Source organism: Juglans microcarpa x Juglans regia, chromosome 3S (assembly GCF_004785595.1).
Source record: "Juglans microcarpa x Juglans regia isolate MS1-56 chromosome 3S, Jm3101_v1.0, whole genome shotgun sequence".
NCBI lineage: Eukaryota > Viridiplantae > Streptophyta > Magnoliopsida > Fagales > Juglandaceae > Juglans > Juglans microcarpa x Juglans regia.
The window spans coordinates 717,984-736,320 of record NC_054599.1 but is presented as its reverse complement, the minus strand read 5'-3'; the positions used below and the strand labels follow the sequence as shown (position 1 = coordinate 736,320).

Sequence of the window (18,337 nt, the reverse complement as noted above, 5' to 3'; positions counted from 1 at the left end):
CTTAAATTCCATATAAAGAACTACTTAAAGACTCTATGACATTAAATAAATAACTCTAAAATCTGTTGCATTTGAACCTGTTTAGGTCGAAGATGGGGGGTGTTGGTTCTCACGGTATAAGTCAATCATTGAATATAACTTATGTTTGGCATCTTCAAACTGCTCATTGGAACCAGCCGCAAATGTTATCATCTGATAACATATATTCAACAAACTTAAATATCTATTACGATCTGGCCTCTGATCCCTGCGTTATAGCTATTGTGGATTAACGTATATCGCCTCCTGTATCATTTCTCCATCGATCTAAAATGTACTGGTCTAGCAATGATTTTATACCGTTAGCTTTGAAAATGGCTAAAATATGCCTACACAGTATCCCCTCATCTCAAATGTGTTAAGTAACTCGTCCCAATATTTCTCAAACTCTTCAATAGTTTGAGTGTCATACACACATTCCTTTCAAGTGATTTTTTAGTCCACTTTTGTATGTAGCATGTAACCCAAACTTCTCGGAAACTTTCTTCATAATATGCCACGAGCAGAATTTATGTCGAATTTCTGGAAAAACAATAGCAATTGCATTTTTCATTACTCTAGTTTGATCAATAATAATAGCTTTTTGAGCTATACCATTCATACACTGCAACCATGTCTGGAATAATCATGTAAAAGTCTTTATATCCTCACTTGAAATCAACCCTGCTCCCAAAAGAATGGACAGCTCATGGTGGTTTATACTAACAAATGGTGCAAACGGCATCCTATATCTATTCGTAAGGTATGTGGTGTCGAATGTGACCACATCACCAAAATACTGGTAGGCTGCCCTACTACGTGAATCTGCCCAAAAAACATTATTTAGCCTCTCATCATCATCTAAGTCCATCAATGGAAAGAAACCATTATTCTTGTACTGCATCCTCAAAAAATAATTTTGAAATGCTCCAGCACCACCAGCACCAACGACAAGAGATTCGAAACTCTTATTCATCCGGATGTCAGCCAAATCGTTTGTATCTAGGACTCTTTTTACTGTCTCACTCCCTTCTTTGTTACATTGAAAGAAGCTGGATTTCTTTGGACTAAGGTCGTGATCATGCATATTATGGATTATTTTCAACTGCATCTTTCCCTCGACCTTTAAGGTATTAATCATTGCCTTATAGTCAGTCTTTCCTGTCGGACGTAAGTTGGCGACATTGAAACTCTTATTATGGGCATTCCCTCCACGAGCACAACCAATGGTGACATATCTAATACTTTGATCCCCTCTCACTCCTTTATGTCATCATCCCAAATCCGCATTTCTTAGCATAATCCTTATAATAGCACTGTAAATCTTCAAAAGAATTGAACTCTATCTCCAACTTTGGCTCCTCAAATATATCATCACAATCCGTTTGCATTAAGTGTGGTGACCTGGTAGTGCCATTGTCGGTTTCCCGTGAATCTAGTCTATCATATTTACTTTCTTCATCAACTCTAGAGGAAGTACATGAGGCTTCAGTTTCCCTACAATCGGGTTTATCCTCTGTACTAACTCTTGCGCTCGTTACAGAGCATGTAGCGATGTGAAGAGTCGAAGATCTCATCCCATATTGAAATGAGCAACCAACATTCTGCTTAAAAAAAAAATGAGAGTAATCAAACTCCAAAAAATTCCAAACTTAGACATAAAAGACAAGAACAAAGTTGAAAACTACCTGAATATTGCTGGGATATTGGTTGCCATCTGGATATGGCAGAAAAGCTGATGACCATGCAGGCACTGATCCATAGTAACTATGCATATAATTTGGAAAGTTTACTAGACTAATTTGAAGGATGTCCTAACATAAAAAATAATAATGATAATTAGGATGAGAAACATTGAGCGTACCCATTCCAATTAATTTTTGTAATATGAAATAACATATTGAGTTTGGGCGATTTGAGCTAGATGTTGTTAGCAGAAATGGGTGTTCTTTTCCTTTTCCAATTCCCTGTACACGTTGTTCAATATCCAAAGTCAGTCTTTGGGAAGAATATAATATTAGAAACAATGAAAATTGCATTCATTCTTTCTTCAAAGTTTTTAAATGGTTTGAGGCTTCATGAAAGTAAAATTTAAAGTTATGGATATTATAGATTCGAGTTTTTTTGGATGTCAAGTGAAGAATATGAAATTCGTGTCAACAAAATACGAATGCGAAAGTGCATTTGTATACTGAATACAAATGCAAAAGTGCATCAACCAGAAACATAATTATTTCACTCTAAAACATTTATTGATATCCGAATGAGCTTTTCGAGCAACATTAAATACTCTATCAACCAAAAAGGCAGGAAGAAGTCGCACAACTTCTGAACTAAATTATAAAACACAAATAATTATGGTCTATAATGAGAGTTTCTCCTCCACAAACTGTGTCAGGTTTTGACACAGAAGCATGAATTTCATTCACACATGAATCTGCATTTCTATGGCATAAATACCTTGCCTTGGAGCTATTTCCAAATACACACAAAACATATGCATTTTTGAGCAATAAACTTAACCAATGTGCAATATTGTTCATACCAACAGATTTTGTCAACATTGTTCCTCAAACAACAACTCCCAAAAAATCATGAAACAAGAGCAAATAAAAAACAGAACTTTGCCATTGTACACAAGCTTCAATTTTTTACTGAGTATTTGAAGAAAATACCCGCACAGCTCCACTTGAAGATTTGAAGACCACAAAATGAATTGAAGACTACGGTAAACACAGGTAACAAATAACCGCACTTATTCAAAACCTTTCATGGAACTTTGCACTGATACGAAGTCGAAGACCCACACGAGGAAGATGACCCACGCAGATAGGTGAGCACAGATCCACTTGAAGACCACAATAATGTGTAAATCCAGGAGCTTTACAGAGAGAGTTGACGCACTGTTTTTCTCGGTGTCTTGATGTGGTGATGCCGAAGACCCATACGGAAGATGACCCCGGCAACACTCGAAGACCACAACAAAACGCAACTAATCTGAGAAAACAACACCACGATAGCTTTTGACTAGAGCACCATGCAAGCTCGATGGAAGCTATCTCAAAAATTAGAGCACCAAACCAAAGCGGGATGTTATGTTTTTTATTTTTGTGTTGTTTTGAATAATAAATAAAAACTGATGTGGCATAATTATATCAGTCGTTTACGCCCCGTTTGCATGGGGCGACTGTACATAGAAGTTCTGAGTTCTTTAGATTATTCTTTTCTTTTCTTTTTTTCTCAGCAAGTAAAATATTCATAGATAAACTAGCATATTACAGTAATCAAGTTCTAATAGGGTGAGAGTCCCTTATAGTCTTCCCAAAGCCAACAGATACATCACGAAAATAAGAAAAAATAGATCTAAAACTAAAATTTTGGCTCCCACCCATTTCCCATCAGAGGAAGCCGCTTGAAGTGATTTTAATATAGTCTGATAAATAGACTATAATACTGCGGCTAGAAACTACAGTGAAGGGTTGTGTGCTGTATCGTGTTGGCCTGGACTGGCTGGAAGAGACTTTCACGTCTACTTTTACTTGATCCTTGGTTAGAGAAAGAAGGAACATAGGATAGCAACCATAAACTGTGTCGAATCGTCAGCGAAGGGCCATCACAGGTTGTGGCAGCACGTGCAGGTCACGTGCCACACTTGGAGTGGAAAGGTATGTTGGATCTGGAAGATCCGATGCCACTTGTCCCGAGGGTGCCACACGTGGCGATAGGAGGCTCTCCTAGGCACTGGAGTGTGTGAGACGTACAAACCGCACTTTTGAACGAATTTCTTCCGACTTATGGTAGATCGGCATCTGGAGAGGTTGGTGGTGGGGCACATGTCGGTCCAAGATCGACATATTTCAGTGTTATTGGATGAAAACTAAAAGGAAAAGCTAGAAAATACAAAGCTAATCGAAGCTGTGACTAGCAATGGGGAAGGCGGGTGGAGCCGAAGCTCCTACGCCCTCTACCTAGTGAACAGAGATGAATCCTAGCTGAGGTGATAGGAAGGCTTTTCCTATGGAGAGAAAAAAAAAAAAAAAAAAGGAAGAGAGAGCTCGTTAAAAGAAAGTTTCTTCCAAAACTTTAGGTACTTGGAAGTGTACTTAGATTATTCTTTTCTTATGAACTCTTTCATTAGATTATTCCTTTTTTATCTTTTTCTTCTTCCTTCTGTTCTTTAGATTATTCGAAAATCCAAAGCAACATTATATGCTTCAGTCTACTTTCATGCATGCATGTCAAAAGAATTATATATATATATATATATATATATATATATATATATATATGCTGATTAGTACTTTATGGTAGAGCCTTTTTTTTTTTTTTTTTCTCTCTCTCTTTAATTTTGTGTGCTCCTCAAAGCTTTTCCTGCTTTTCCATGCAAGCTTGATGACCATGTGATTACTTGTCCATGGTTACTGGATCCATATACTTCAACTTCAAAAGCAAACCATTCCTATATATATAAATATATATATTTGCACCATTAATATTGGCAGCAGCAAGCTGTGGCCGGCCGGTTGGTGACTGGAGATGATCAGTTCCCTAGCCTCCTAGCTAGCTAACTTCGGCTTCGTTTCCATGCAGTAGTGCACTTTTCCAAGAATTTCAGATCATAAATTTGGCCTCATGGAGCCCAAAAACAGTTCACAACTATATTCCAACTACAGCTTTCGTTCATTTTTGTTTGTGGTTGCCTGGTTGATAAGTACCCGACTGGAAATAGTAATATAATATTATATATTTTAATAATTTTTGAAGAAAAATTTAATATTTTGTAAATATATTTAATATTTTGTATTAATATTAACATTTAATATTAAAAGAGTGAGGTAGTTGAATGGAAAAATTATAAAATATTAATTATTTAGTCCTTTTACTTTTTAAATATGACTAGGGGTCCTAAATTAGTGTAGTTTGAAGTTTTACAAATATCATTTTAACTAGTCCAAGTTTTAAGTAAAAAAAAAAGTGAAATTTTAGACTTGAACTTGACAATGCTAGGCCAAATGCTCTTAGACCGTAGAGGGAGACTTTGACTATATACGTGTGCCAGTTTTTGTTTTAGAATAACAGTTTCCCTTATTTTGGAAGGGAGGTGACCGACGAAAGGAGAAATTACAAATAAACCGCTATCTATTTAGAAGGAATAGAGCATATATTATCAATAGAGCTGAAAGCCCAAAAACTGAACAATAAAAAAGTTGCGAACAAAATAAATCACCAGCGTGTCAGAATTTAAAAAGGAATCACCTGTAGCAAAGAACATCAAAAAAGAAGAAGATCTGGAAATTACCAGCAAAGTATTTATAAATTGATCAACCCAATATACAGTCAAATCCAACAAGATAATCACATACACAAAAGCTAGAATTAAAGAATCATGTGTAACGAGGGACAGTGACTTTAACAGATACTCTCCCTCCATATACAAAAGAAAGAAAAAAAAAAACGCATTTTAAGCAATCAAACCCATTAAAAGAACAAGCAAACAACAAGAAGAAAATTAAAAAAAAAAAAAAAAAAAAAAAAAAAAGACGCTAGCTAGAATACACTTATTTGCACGCCAAATTCTGGATAGCTTTTGTTTTGGTATTCAACTCCATGGTACAATTCATTTCAGCGGACTTTTTCTTCTTGACAACCTTGAACAAATGAATCTTCCCACTCAATTTGGCATAGCTGCTAAGCTTCAGAACCCCGGAGTTGATGTCACTATGCAACAGAGACTTCCTCGATACCTTACTCGAATCCACCGACACCGTGACATTAAGCTTCTTGGTTGATCGAGCCCTAGCGCGCGCCTGAAGTATGGTGCCCTCTCCAACCTCAGTACCCCTGTACAAAAACGTAGCTGTGCTGTTACTGAACTTGAAGTGACCGAAGTTGGTGTTTTTGACGGTAACTAGAGCAGTGAGTTTTATGTGAAAGGAGGGCGAGGAAGAGGAGAAGTTGACACCGAGATTTTCCACCGCGACTGAACTTAACCGGACCTTAGGATTTCGGATGCGCATAACTAGTAGCACAAACAGCACTATGATTAGGGTTTGTGCTATGATCCCGACAGCGATGTATGCCAAGCACTTCATGTTTCCTTTACGACGTGCATCTTTGTTATCGCCAGGCATCTTAAGAGATTTTCAGAGGCGCGCGGTACGTAGGATCAGTAAGTAGTAAGTACTGTGCGTGCGGGGTTGGATGAATGGAGAAAGATATATACGAAATTGGTAAGTAGCTAGCAAGGAATGAATTGAGAGCTATAAATGGCTGTAAGAATATGTATTTATATATAGATCAGCTATATATGCATGGTTTTAGATAATTAATTTATGACAAGGCAGGCTAGCCATGGCCTACATATATATAATTAATTATAAACCATGTTTTAATATATTATATATATTTAACCCTTGTGATTTGCCGACACAAATCATTAAATTAAGATCTATGATCAAGGCTAATTAAGTCGGCGATGATAATGAGTACTGTATACATATATGGGCCATGCCATGCCCTTTTCTTCACTTGCAAGTCATGCTCCATGCAAGTTCTGATTGAAAGATTATAAAAGATCACTTATATGATTAAGATCACATGCATGCATATATAATATAATTGTATGCGATAGATAGTATGATTAATATATACATGTTATATATACTCCTTGAACTAATGGTTAATTAAGCAAGCTAGTTAACATTAATATGCACACTGGTTTAAGTGATGATGACCGCATGTTAGCTGCATGCATTTGCCTGTTCTGCGATTAGCGATGGAGTCAGTAGTACTGCTGCTATATATAATATATTGGCCTGTTTACCATACTAAAAAGAAAAAAGAAGAGCATAACCAAAAAACAAAAAAAAAAAAAGATATGCATGGCGCCATAATTACCTAAACTTAATTAATCACATGATAATTTGAAAGGCCCATCATGACTTAAAAATTAAGTTAGCAGCAGGTTGAAGTGATTCAGTTTCGGTGATCCAAAATCATGTCTTGATCAACATCATCGCTTTAATATTGCATCCAAGACTAGTTCTTGACCAGAAATTTGAATTGAATTAATGCTCAGCGACAGCTAGCGTTTGAGAATGTCTCGCCAGAAGGCATGCATGAGGTCGATAGGGAAGTTTAAAAAAAAAAAAAAAAAAAAAATATTGCTTTGAGCTTTTGATGAAAAGTGAGTTTAGTCGCACAAGTTTCAAATATTCTTGGCTGTCAAGAGGTGACAAGCTAGCTAGCTGAACCCGACCGTATATTTGGGTTTTAATTGGCTCCATCTTCCCTAATGAAATTTCTACATACGTATATAATACTATCGACCAAGCAAAATTAACAGTACTACTGCCGATCATTTACATTATAACTTTTGAACAGTGCCATGATTTTCGTAATTGAACTTTGCATGTTATTAACAGTATGATCTACACAATGCATGCATGTATGGGGTCGATCGATCGGCAATTAATCTCCTAGCTAGCTAGTTAGCGCATCACTGATTAATAATAAGAAAAAAAGTAGTACATTTCATATATATTCGGGGGATAATTAGTATCTGATTAATAATATTTTTTTCTAATTGAAAATATCCGAATTAATGACCTGTCTCAATTTGATACTTTAAAAATAACAAGCTACCTAGTAATTGACATGCATATGTACTCGAATAATAAAATTTTGTCCATTTGAGTTGCAATTGATTTGGTTTTAGCCTAGTACTTTAAAATTACAATTAATTCAACCTCTCGCGAAATTATAAGCTTCGTGATCAGGTAAGAGTACTACTCCCAGCATGCCAACCACAGCAATTCCTTGCATTATATATCCTATATATTAGGCCTGCAACCCGATGACAATTAACCGGGCCTGGATCGGTTTCCCCCTTTTTTTTTTTTTTGGGTGCTACATCCCACAGTAGTTATTGTGTATCACCAACGGTTGAAACGTCATATTTTTGTAGGCTAAGTTTATGCCAACCTCAAAGTTTATGCCATCCTCACTTCAACAATACTTACTAAAAAAAACTTTCATCAAGAATAAGGAGGCCCTTGGATGGACTTTATCCATACTGCCCATGATACCACTAATCACCTCCTTCCTTAGAACTGTTTGATTTAATGGCTAACATAGGTTAAATTTGTACAAAATCTAATAAAAAAAATGTACAAAAGTCATCTATTACAAAAACTATCTAAACTAGAAAATATGAATATCAACTATTACAAAAGACTCAGGAGCATCCAATGATCAAATTACAGCAGCTTCCCATCTCTTCCTCTATATCTGCCATTATGAAAAAGTCTAACACCAAATCAATAATATTCAACTCAACCAAATGAAAAAGTCTAACACCAAAGTACGGATACTTTTACTCAAAAAGAAATAAGGAAATGTGAAAATATTCAACTCAACCAAATGAAAACAGAGCAGTAATGCCTAATATCACTGCTCTGTTTGTGTCAGATCAGGTGAATATGTCTGTGGATTGGCTAGGTGAGGCACAGATGGGAGACCCACAATTGCATGGTGTTTGTTTGTCGAGTTTCCTTCGTTTTATGTTCTTATGCATGCAGAACAGAATGAGCAAAATATGATTATGATCCTAAGTGGGATCCTTGCTTCAACCTATGGGAATGAGATTGTATACATGTATTGATTTTGGATCTTATCTTTATAAAAGGAAATGGGTGCTTAGTTAGGAAATATGTGTATCTGTGATGATTCAAATATAGTGCAGATGAGACATGCGTTTTTCCTGTCCTTGGCAGAGTCATAATCATGTGACATTTAGACTTAGTTGATATGAAATGTTGTGGCGTTTTGTTCAGAGATCTCTTTAATATTAAGTTTTTAAGACACATAATTCTCTTTACTATCTTTCTTCAAGGAGTGTATGCCAACCAAGAAAATAGGAAAATGTCCATGCAAACATTTAGATTGCAGAAATTGTTTCCATACATAAGTGCTGATGAACTTGGCAGAGTTTTGTTTTCTAAGAACGATGTCCTAAGGCAACAAATTAAAAAAAGGGCCCATTAGTTACTGATATTTGTTTTGTCATCATAGTCATACAGTTTTCTACTGAATTACTTATCAAAAAAAAAAGTTTTCTACCGAATTGAATGGTCTAGTTTGAAGAGAGATATACAATATCAAATGCCCACCTAAGGTCATTAACTCGTTTTTCACACGTTGATACTAAAGATTCCTCAAAAATGGAAAGAAACAGAAGAGTAAACACGTTGATACAATATCAAAATGATTATGTAATTATCTGTACCTCCTAGGTTTTGGTTTTAAATAGTGAAAGGGCTATATTTCAAGAAATTAAGAAGTTTTCTTTTAATTCTGATATGTTTCAGTACTTACCGACATCTGGCCCAAAGAACTTCCGAAATAAACATCTACAAATTGTCAATATGAGTGTATCCATTAAAAAAAACCTTTGTATTAAACAGCATAATTATGGCATGAATTCCATACTTAAAGAGATTGTTAAGTTTGCGTTGTCTTGTGAATAACTGAAGCTGTATAAAATTGAGAGAGTATGGTAAGACTAGAAACTGCATAGGTCCTTGGGCACCAAGAAATGTAGATATCTTTGTTGAGGGCTAATCATACAGATTCTCCACCCATTTACTTATCAAAGAAATAAAAATAAAAAGATTCTCCTAAGGTCATTTATCTTGTTTTTCACACGTTGATACTAAAGATTCCTAAAAAATGGAAAGAAACAGAAGAGTAAACTACCACCAGCCAAACAAAAATAATACTAAAAGTTTGGATAAGAAAACCAGACACAGAAAATTAACAACGATTGCATAAAACCCAAAAAAATTGCAAAAACATTTTAACCATTAAATAAAAAAATCTTTAACCCTTAAATAGCAAACTCCTCAAAGTAACAATAAATAAAAAAAAAATTAATGTAACAATAGCATTAAATAAACAATCCCAAAAAACTAACGTTGTGATTCACAACCCACACACAGAGTAGAAAGCAGAACAAACACCATACCCAGTATGCATCGTGCCAAATATCTTCAACCAGAAAAATCCGAAAGCATCAACTGGAAAACAAGAAACAACTGGGAAAAAATGAATTTAGTCTGGCAAAGAAATATTCAAAAAGATACAAACCTACAACTAGGTAAAAATAAGAATAAAAGAAAAAATTAGAAGAAAAGAGAACAAAATCAACAACAAAGAAAATGAATCTAGAAGTGACGCTCAGATTCACAGCCCACACATTGAAAAAAAAAAAAGCGAGAACCGAAACAGAGAGAGCCAAGAGATAGAGAGATAACCTTGGAATGAGGCAGTGGAACGGAGGCCTGGAAGCTCGAAGTCGGAGAACGGCTATGGCGACGGCGACAGAGACTAGGGTTTGCGCAATGGGGAGAAGACTTTCGTCCTTCATCTTTCGGTTTCGATGGGATTCAGAGAAGAGAGATGAATTAGTGATGAAGAGAGGGCTTTCGGTTTCGACGGGTTGATAGTTTAAAACCCATTATTAAACTTTGACCCGATGAACCCGTTTTTATTCGGGTGGACCAAGTCTGTTTGGACGGACGGATCGGGCCCAAGGCCTTTTCTACACAGCCCTACTATATATAATGATTTTCAAACAATATATGCGCTTTACTTATATTAGTTGCAACCAAAATTCCGAACCTTGTACTACTTGAACGTCTCTATGGTCGCCTAGCGGCCTTTCCTCACCTACAGCACACACTTATGCCTATGAGCAATAATTTATATGTATGATATAGTTTATTATATATAAGCTAACAAAATACTTATTGTATAACAAATTTAGATATCATGTAAATAATTAATATTATAGTTATATTCCCTAACTTGTCATCATACTTATAGTATATGAATATTTATATTTCATACAATATAAATGTACAATACTATAATACTATTAGTATAATGCTTGCCCATAACTTATGTTCGTATGTTGGTACTTCACGTATAATACATTACAAGTACTATCATATATAATATAGGATCGTTGTCTCAATGTCAGTTTATCCCAATGATTCGCTCCCCAACCTCGTCAAGATCGTTGTCTCAATGGCCATTGTTTTTTGTTCTCGTTTGTTAGATTTTTCTTATGAGTAATGGAATACTTCTAATTGAGTACTAAAAAAGAAGCCGTTTGAGAGAGTCGAGGTTGCAGGAACACTCTACAAAAAAGAACAACTAGTGAATGATGAAGCACAGACTTGGAGTCCATCTTGTAAGAGAGAAGCGCTAAATGCAAGTTCCTAAGTTTAAATTATTTGATGGAAAAATGAAGGGAGAAAAAGAGGGAGGAAGAAAGGGAAAAAGTAGAACTCAACTATATCAGCCAGTCACATCCCACACTCCAATTGTACGTAGCATTATTGTTTCATTTATATATGCTCACCCCAGCAAATTAAAATTTTCACTTAATTGGAGAAACCATGATTGATGGTGCTGTATTGAATGCTAGGTCAAAGAGGTTGAATGTTAGCTCAACTAATATATCGATCTGTTTGTTTTTTTTTTTTTTAAATGGTTATTGGAAATGACATAATTAAATTCAGTAGTATTTGATAAAGAGTAATATTATATATTATACTCTCATCTTATTTTAATTATATTAAATAATATATGGTACATTTATCACTATTAGATGATAAAGAAATATGTAATAAATGATTATTTAATAGTAATCATTTAATGGTGATAAATGTGTTACATCATATTTAATGGAATGACGGTATGATGTATAGAATTTTCTTTTGATAAATAAAAGATAGCTTTAGTACGTTTTAAAATTATTCTGGACCCTACGTATGTATGAATAACCTAGCTGCTAGCAGCTAGCTAGCTACGTTTAGATATTAAACTAAATTTAGTTGAGATGATAAAATATTGTTAGAATATTATTTTTTAATATTATTATTATTTTGAAATTTGAAAAAGTTGAATTGTTTATTATATTTTATATTGAAATTTTAAAAAGTTTTAATGATGAGTTGAAATGAATTGAGATGGATTTAAAAACCAAACGAAGTCTAAGAGCAATGGTATATAAAATTTTAAAGTGTACATAAAAAAAATAAAATTTATTATTAAAAAATTAATTTTTTCATTTAAATTTCGTATTTATTAATTTTTTTTAAATAATTATATAACACTTGAACACTTATGATTGTAACTATCATTTTTTTAATAGTCCTGTTATAGCCATCGAAAAGGTGACCCGAATGAGTCTATCGAATAGTATATTTCATTTTTTATTTTTTTTCTTTTTTACGTTTATTTTTTTAATCATTATAATACTTTTAAAAAAAATAAAAAATTTACAATGTTATTAAAAAAATATTTATTTAATCACTAAATAAAAAAATATTAAATTCAAGACCTAAAACATTTCTATTTCTCTAATTTTAATTATTGAGATTGTAAGTACGTACCCTGCAAAATCCGTCCACTTCTTAATTAATACATGAGTGAGTCATGTGGAGATCGTTCGAACAAATCAAAGAAAACTGCCAATTTCACAGGCGCCGTTATCCAAATTAAATTATGAGTCGGCTAATCTTCCGTTCAAATTGCCTCTCATTTCGTCCGACAGTGCTTTTTCAACTTTTTTTTTATTTTTTCTTCATATTTTTTTAATATATTAAATATTTTTAAAAAATAAAAAAATATACGAATATACTTAAAATTACTTTTTTAATTATTAAATAAAAAAAATTATCAAGTAATCAACTTGAACGGCCAAATTAGAAGGCAAAGTAATTTTTCCTTAAATTATATATGTTTAAAAAATATTACTTTGTCCATTTAATTTATCCCCTCATTTTAATATTTCATATATTTTAATTTTTTTTATTTAATAGTTAAAGAAGTGATTATTAATATATTAATATTTTTTTGTATTTTTTAAAAATATTTTAAAATGATAAATAAATATAAATAAAAAAAAATCAAATTAGCCTAGCGATCAGGTGCTACTTAGGCGGCGCTCATATGTTTATTGATATTTGTTTTTATTTTTCGGATGGATGATCGTGTCCTTAAATATTATAATTGCATGTCAACTTCCCATGATTTGTTTATATAAACGTAAACTATCGCAAATGGTTCACTTCACGCAGATCAGAAACCCATACTCCCACAATCCCATTCATTCATTTCTTTGTTTTTAATTAAGTTTTTGCTTCCATCGATAACATGCCGGATCAGGATGCCATAGTTCTCTACCCCTATCCAGGCTGGGGTCACCTAATCGCTATGGTAGAGCTTGGGAAGCTCATACTCCAACACCACCCTTCGTTTTCCATCACTGTCATCGTCTTCCACACTCGAAACATGGCTACCCCTGCTTCCACCGTCCAATACTTGACTGCCATCAACGCCACCTCCCCCTCCATCACCTTCCACCCGTCTCCAACATCCCCCCACCTTCCACTACTTCTTCTTCTTCCCCCTAGAGATCATGGCGTTCTTACTTCCACTCCTCAACAACACTAATCTTCACCAAGCCCTCCGAACCATCTCCCAGATCACCTCCAACCTCAAAGCCTTTATCATTGATTTCTTCTGCGATGCTGCTTTCCAAGTGGCAGCAAACCTTTGCATCCCCACATACTATTTCATTACCACTAGCGCACTCGCTTTAGTCTTGGCTCTATGCAACCCTACCCACCATAAAAGTATGGATAAAAGCAAAAAAGGTCTCGACCTCATGCTCGTTGATATTACAGGTTTACCTTTAATCCCAACTTCAGACTTGCCTTGAATTGCTACAGATCGTGGTTCTCAAGCGTATCAGTTTTTCTTAAACAGCGGAATCAACATGGCCAGAGCAAATGGACTCATCGTAAACTCATTCGAACAACTCGAAAGAAAAGCTATCAAGGCCATATCTGATGGACTCTGTGTGGCAGATGGATCGACTCCGCCAGTATTCGGCATTGGTCCTTTGATATCATCAAGCAAATATCAAGGACCTGAGAATGAACGGTATGATCAGTGTATGAATTGGCTAAACTCACAACCGAGTCAGAGCGTTGTGTTTCTGTGCTTTGGAAGCATGGGATTGTTTTCGGCAGAACAGTTGAAAGAAATAGCAGTAGGATTAGAAAACAGTGGCCAAAGGTTCTTGTGGGTGGTGAGAAATCCACCACTAGATAACGACAAAGAACCAAAGTTGGATGAATTATTACCGAAAGGTTTCTTGGAAAGCACCAAGGATAGGGGTTTCGTGATGAAACAATGGGCTCCGCAGGTGGAGGTTCTGAGTCACGATTCAAGGGCGGGTTCGTGACACACTGCGGGTGGAACTGATCAGTGCTTGAAGCGGTGTGCGGCGGGGTGCCGATGATTGGGTGGCCTCTATATGCGGAGCAAATGATGAACAGGATGATAATGGTGAAGGAATTGAAGGTGGCGTTGGCGGTGAACGAGTCGGAAAACGGGTGGGTGAGTGGGGAGGAGTTGAAGAAGCGGGTAAGGGAATTAATAGAGTCGGAGGAAGGGAAGGAGGTGACAAAGAGGTCGTCGGCCATGAGAGATGCTGCTGCCAAAGCCATGAGAAAGGGTGGGTCCTCTCATAATGACTTTGAGAAGTTGGTTGCACTGTGACTTTCGTAAGACTAGTCGTCGTAATAAAAGTCCATGTGTGATGTATGTCTACGTACGGATCAATAATCCATTCATATTTGAAAAAGGGGACATTTTGTTGTTTGTTTAGAATTAATAATCCCCATGATTCGAGATTAATGGAATAGAACCAAGTTAATTATTACTTGATCCACCTTCTTTCTTCTTCATTTATGCATGAGGAAGCTTATAATTATACGTACATATAATATACATATGAACTGTTTGGTTTTCCAAAATTAGTTATTTGATTTTCATTACTATATATGAAATGAAGATTTAGCCGTGCAAGTATTTATTGGAAAATGATACAGTGCTCTTGAGTTTCAATTTGACCGTTGATATATTTTATTTTATTTTTAATATTTTTTTATTTAATAATTAAACAATTTTTTTATATATTAGCTTTTTTATTTTTAAAAAATGTTTAAATATATTTAAAAAATATTTGATATTAAAAATTAAAAAAAAAAGATACAATTTGCGCTAACCCATACCAAGTAGGCAAACTTGAGTGATATATAATAGCACTACTCTTTTATTTGTAAGCATCATCGAATTATGAATATCCTAAAATAAAAGCCAATTAATTAAAATTTATTTAAAATTGTTAAAACAACAAAGAATAATAATATTTTATATAAAACTCACGCCAACATATAAAAATATAAAAAGTTATTTCTTCTTATTTATTATTTTATAAAATACTTGCACGAAACTCGTAATTAAAAACATTACTCGTTTAGCATTGGGTCAATAAGGTTACACGTTTAGCATTGGGTTAGGTGAGATGTAACAGTCGTAGGTGGGTCCTCTCCATCTCCTTCCTGCCCTTTCAATAACTCCAAGAAAAATAACTTTTAAGAGGAGCTAGTACCATACTGGCCCGTTTGAGAACAAAATTAAAAACATAAGCGCTGGTACAAAATCAGCATAATAAAAATAAAAAGAAAATAATTTATATATAATATTTTATATAATTATATTTTAAATAAAAAATATTAAAAATATTTTATAAAAATAACACTATTTTATAAAAATATTTTTATTTTACGATATTATATAATATATCGTGAATATATCGAATCGTTTCAAAATAAAAAGAGCTAAAAGTCTCAGAAGAAAGACCACGTGTCGTGGTAAGTTGGGGTTGGCGAGTGCGTGCGTGGGATTGGGTGTTGTTGGAGTGTCAGAAAAGTCACGCTCATAAGTCATATGTGCATCAGTACATAATCGCAGTACATGAGGCAGGTTGCGGTAAAAAAAAAAAAAATTATTGTGAGATATGCCGCGATTGTAGGTTGATTCGTAAAAATGCTCATTGTATATACCTGTTTACCAAAAAAAATCATTGTATATACCTGTTCGTGCGTCTCTCTCTCTCTCATCCTCCTTCACACATCAATGGAGGCCATAGTGCTGTATCCACCGCCCAACATGGGTCACCTAATCTCCATGGTGGAGCTTGCTCAGCTAATCCTCCTCCACCACCACCACCCTTCTAATTCTCAATTATCCGTCCACATCCTCATCACCTCTCCACCCATCAACCTTGGCTCCGCCTCCACCTACATCGCCTCCGTCTCCGCCACCACCCCTTCCATCATCTTCCATCACCTCCCCGACCCCTCTCCCCCTCTCCATCCCGCCTCCTTCCCCTCCATGGAAGCCCTCGTTTTTGAGCACATCAACCTCACCACCCCTCACGTCCAAACCGCCCTCCTTTCTATCTCTCTCTTGTCCCCCATCCGTGCTTTCGTTATCGACGGCTTCTGTACTCCCGCTCTCGAAGTCGGCACTTCCCTCCATATCCCAACTTACTATTTCTTTTCCTCCGGCGCAAGTTGCCTCGCCTTGTTTCTCTACCTCCCCACTCTTCACAAAAACACCACGAAAAGCTTCAAAGACCTCAACACCCATCTCCACGTCCCAGGCTTACCACCCATCCCCTCGTCCCATATGCCGGAGCCAACGCTTGACAGAACCAAAGAACAACATTCTTGGTTCCTTAATTTTGCTACCCGCCTTCCGAAATCTGCTGGAATCATCGTTAACACGTTTAACTCTCTTGAGCCAAATGCATTGAAAGCTATATCCGATGGAATTTGCGTCCAGGACGGCCACACTCCACCCATCTTTTGTGTTGGACCAGTGATCAAGTCCAACGATCAAAGTGCTGAAGGTCAACCTGAGTGTTTAAAATGGCTCGACTCGCAACCCAGGGGAAAGGTTGTATTTTTGAGCTTCGGGAGCTTAGGTACGTTTTCAAAGGAGCAGTTGAAGGAAATAGCTGTAGGACTAGAGAAAAGTGGCCAAAGGTTCTTGTGGGTGGTGCGCAGTCCACCTATGAAAGAGCAAAGCCAGCAGATGTCGTCACAATCTGATGAAGACCCAGACTTGGATTCTTTGCTTCCGGAAAGTTTCTTGGATCGCACTAGGGAGAAGGGGCTCGTCGTGAAGCAATGGGCACCACAGGTAGCGGTGCTGAGTCATGACGCGGTGGGCAGTTTCGTTACTCATTGTGGGTGGAACTCAGTGCTGGAAGCGGTTTGCGCTGGCATTCCGATGGTGGCGTGGCCGCTGTACGCGGAGCAGAGGTTTAACAAGACATTGTTGGTGGAACAGTTGAAGCTGGCTTTGCCAATGAATGAGTCGGCGGGCGGGTTAGTGAGCGCGGCCGAGGTGGAGAGGCGAGTTAGAGAGATTATGGACTCGGAGGATGGAAACTCGGTGAGAGAGCAGGTATTGGCCAAGAGACAGGAGGCAATGGCGGCAACGAGTGAACACGGCTCGTCCCGAGTTGCGCTCGCAAAGTTTGTCAAGTTGGCGAAGAGGTGATGGATGGATATAAACGCGGTTCACTTCCTTTTTTCGAATGTTTAAGGTATAAAATATGAGAAAACCTTATAAACGGTCGGGCTGTTGAATACTCAATAACAGCCCTCCAATTATTTATTGATGCCTTCTTCTTTTTCTCCCTTTCTTTTTGTTTGTTTGATTGGTGAGTGTCGCCAAGAATGATTCATAAAATGGAATGACTTTGTTGTGTGAATTGCTTGTAAAGAGGAATATAGTGAGTGTAATGGCTACTGAAATGATGGAACAATAAGAAGGCACACAAGATGTTTGATGAAAGGCTAAGTAGAGCCACTGATACTAGCTATTGAGCCTGTTGGCAGAAGATTTTGCTACTGTCCAAATAAAATAAACTAGCTACTCTGAATCTGTTGTTGGAATCCTTTATTAGCAACTAACTGAGTTTCTTGTTGGAGTCCTTTATTTGAAACCACCTGGAATCAAAATAAAGATCTCAATAGCTTGTTGCCACTTGGTGGATCTTATGGCTTGTGAAAATGATGTTGGTTCAGTAAGGACAAGAATGTTGATTCAGTAGTGAAAATGCTTTTGGTTCTGATGTTGGTTTTTTTAATGGCGACGACCTCTGTGGACGACGACGGCTACTGTGGTGAGCGACGACTCGACTATGGTGCAAGGTTGTGATGGGCGACAGAAGAAGCTAAGGGAGAAAAGCTTTGACGGACAGGGGGCGCGACAGAGGAAAACCACAGTGGGGGTGACGGAGCTTGGTGGTGCGACAATGTCTGGCTGTAGCGGCGACGGAGTTGGTGCGGTGCGGCTATGATCTGCGTACTGTGCGGCGGCA

General features: G+C 36.4%; 2 protein-coding genes and 1 pseudogene across 4 annotated transcripts in view; 2 read left to right on the top strand and 1 right to left on the bottom strand.

Annotated features, from left to right (window-relative positions):
- Positions 1 to 5,536: 5,536 nt before the first annotated feature.
- Positions 5,537 to 6,276, bottom strand: LOC121258496 (late embryogenesis abundant protein At1g64065-like). The gene has a single exon (XM_041160024.1). The coding sequence runs from the start codon at positions 6,147 to 6,149 to the stop codon at positions 5,577 to 5,579; it is 573 nt and encodes a 190-aa protein (XP_041015958.1). The 5' UTR covers positions 6,150 to 6,276; the 3' UTR covers positions 5,537 to 5,576.
- A 6,829-nt stretch (positions 6,277 to 13,105) lies between these two features.
- On the top strand, positions 13,106 to 14,704 carry LOC121257255 (annotated as a pseudogene).
- A 1,323-nt stretch (positions 14,705 to 16,027) lies between these two features.
- LOC121257253 (UDP-glycosyltransferase 88B1-like) overlaps positions 16,028 to 18,337 on the top strand; it is a 29,926-nt gene continuing 27,616 nt past the window's right edge. Inside the window, exon 1 of one of the 3 annotated variants that reach the window (XR_005939181.1) lies at positions 16,028 to 17,564. Coding sequence is in view for 1 of the 3 variants with exons in the window: in XM_041158198.1 (XP_041014132.1) it covers positions 16,078 to 17,511 (1,434 nt within the window). In the remaining 2 variants the exon portion in view is untranslated. Of the gene's footprint in view, positions 17,571 to 18,337 lie in introns of all 3 variants that reach the window. The other 2 variants (XR_005939180.1, XM_041158198.1) reach the window with 2 other exon arrangements.

Bases quoted from the DNA above. Each gene is read 5' to 3' on its own strand.
- LOC121258496 (XM_041160024.1), bottom strand. From the start codon at position 6,149: ATGCCTGGCGATAACAAAGATGCACGTCGTAAAGGAAACATGAAGTGC.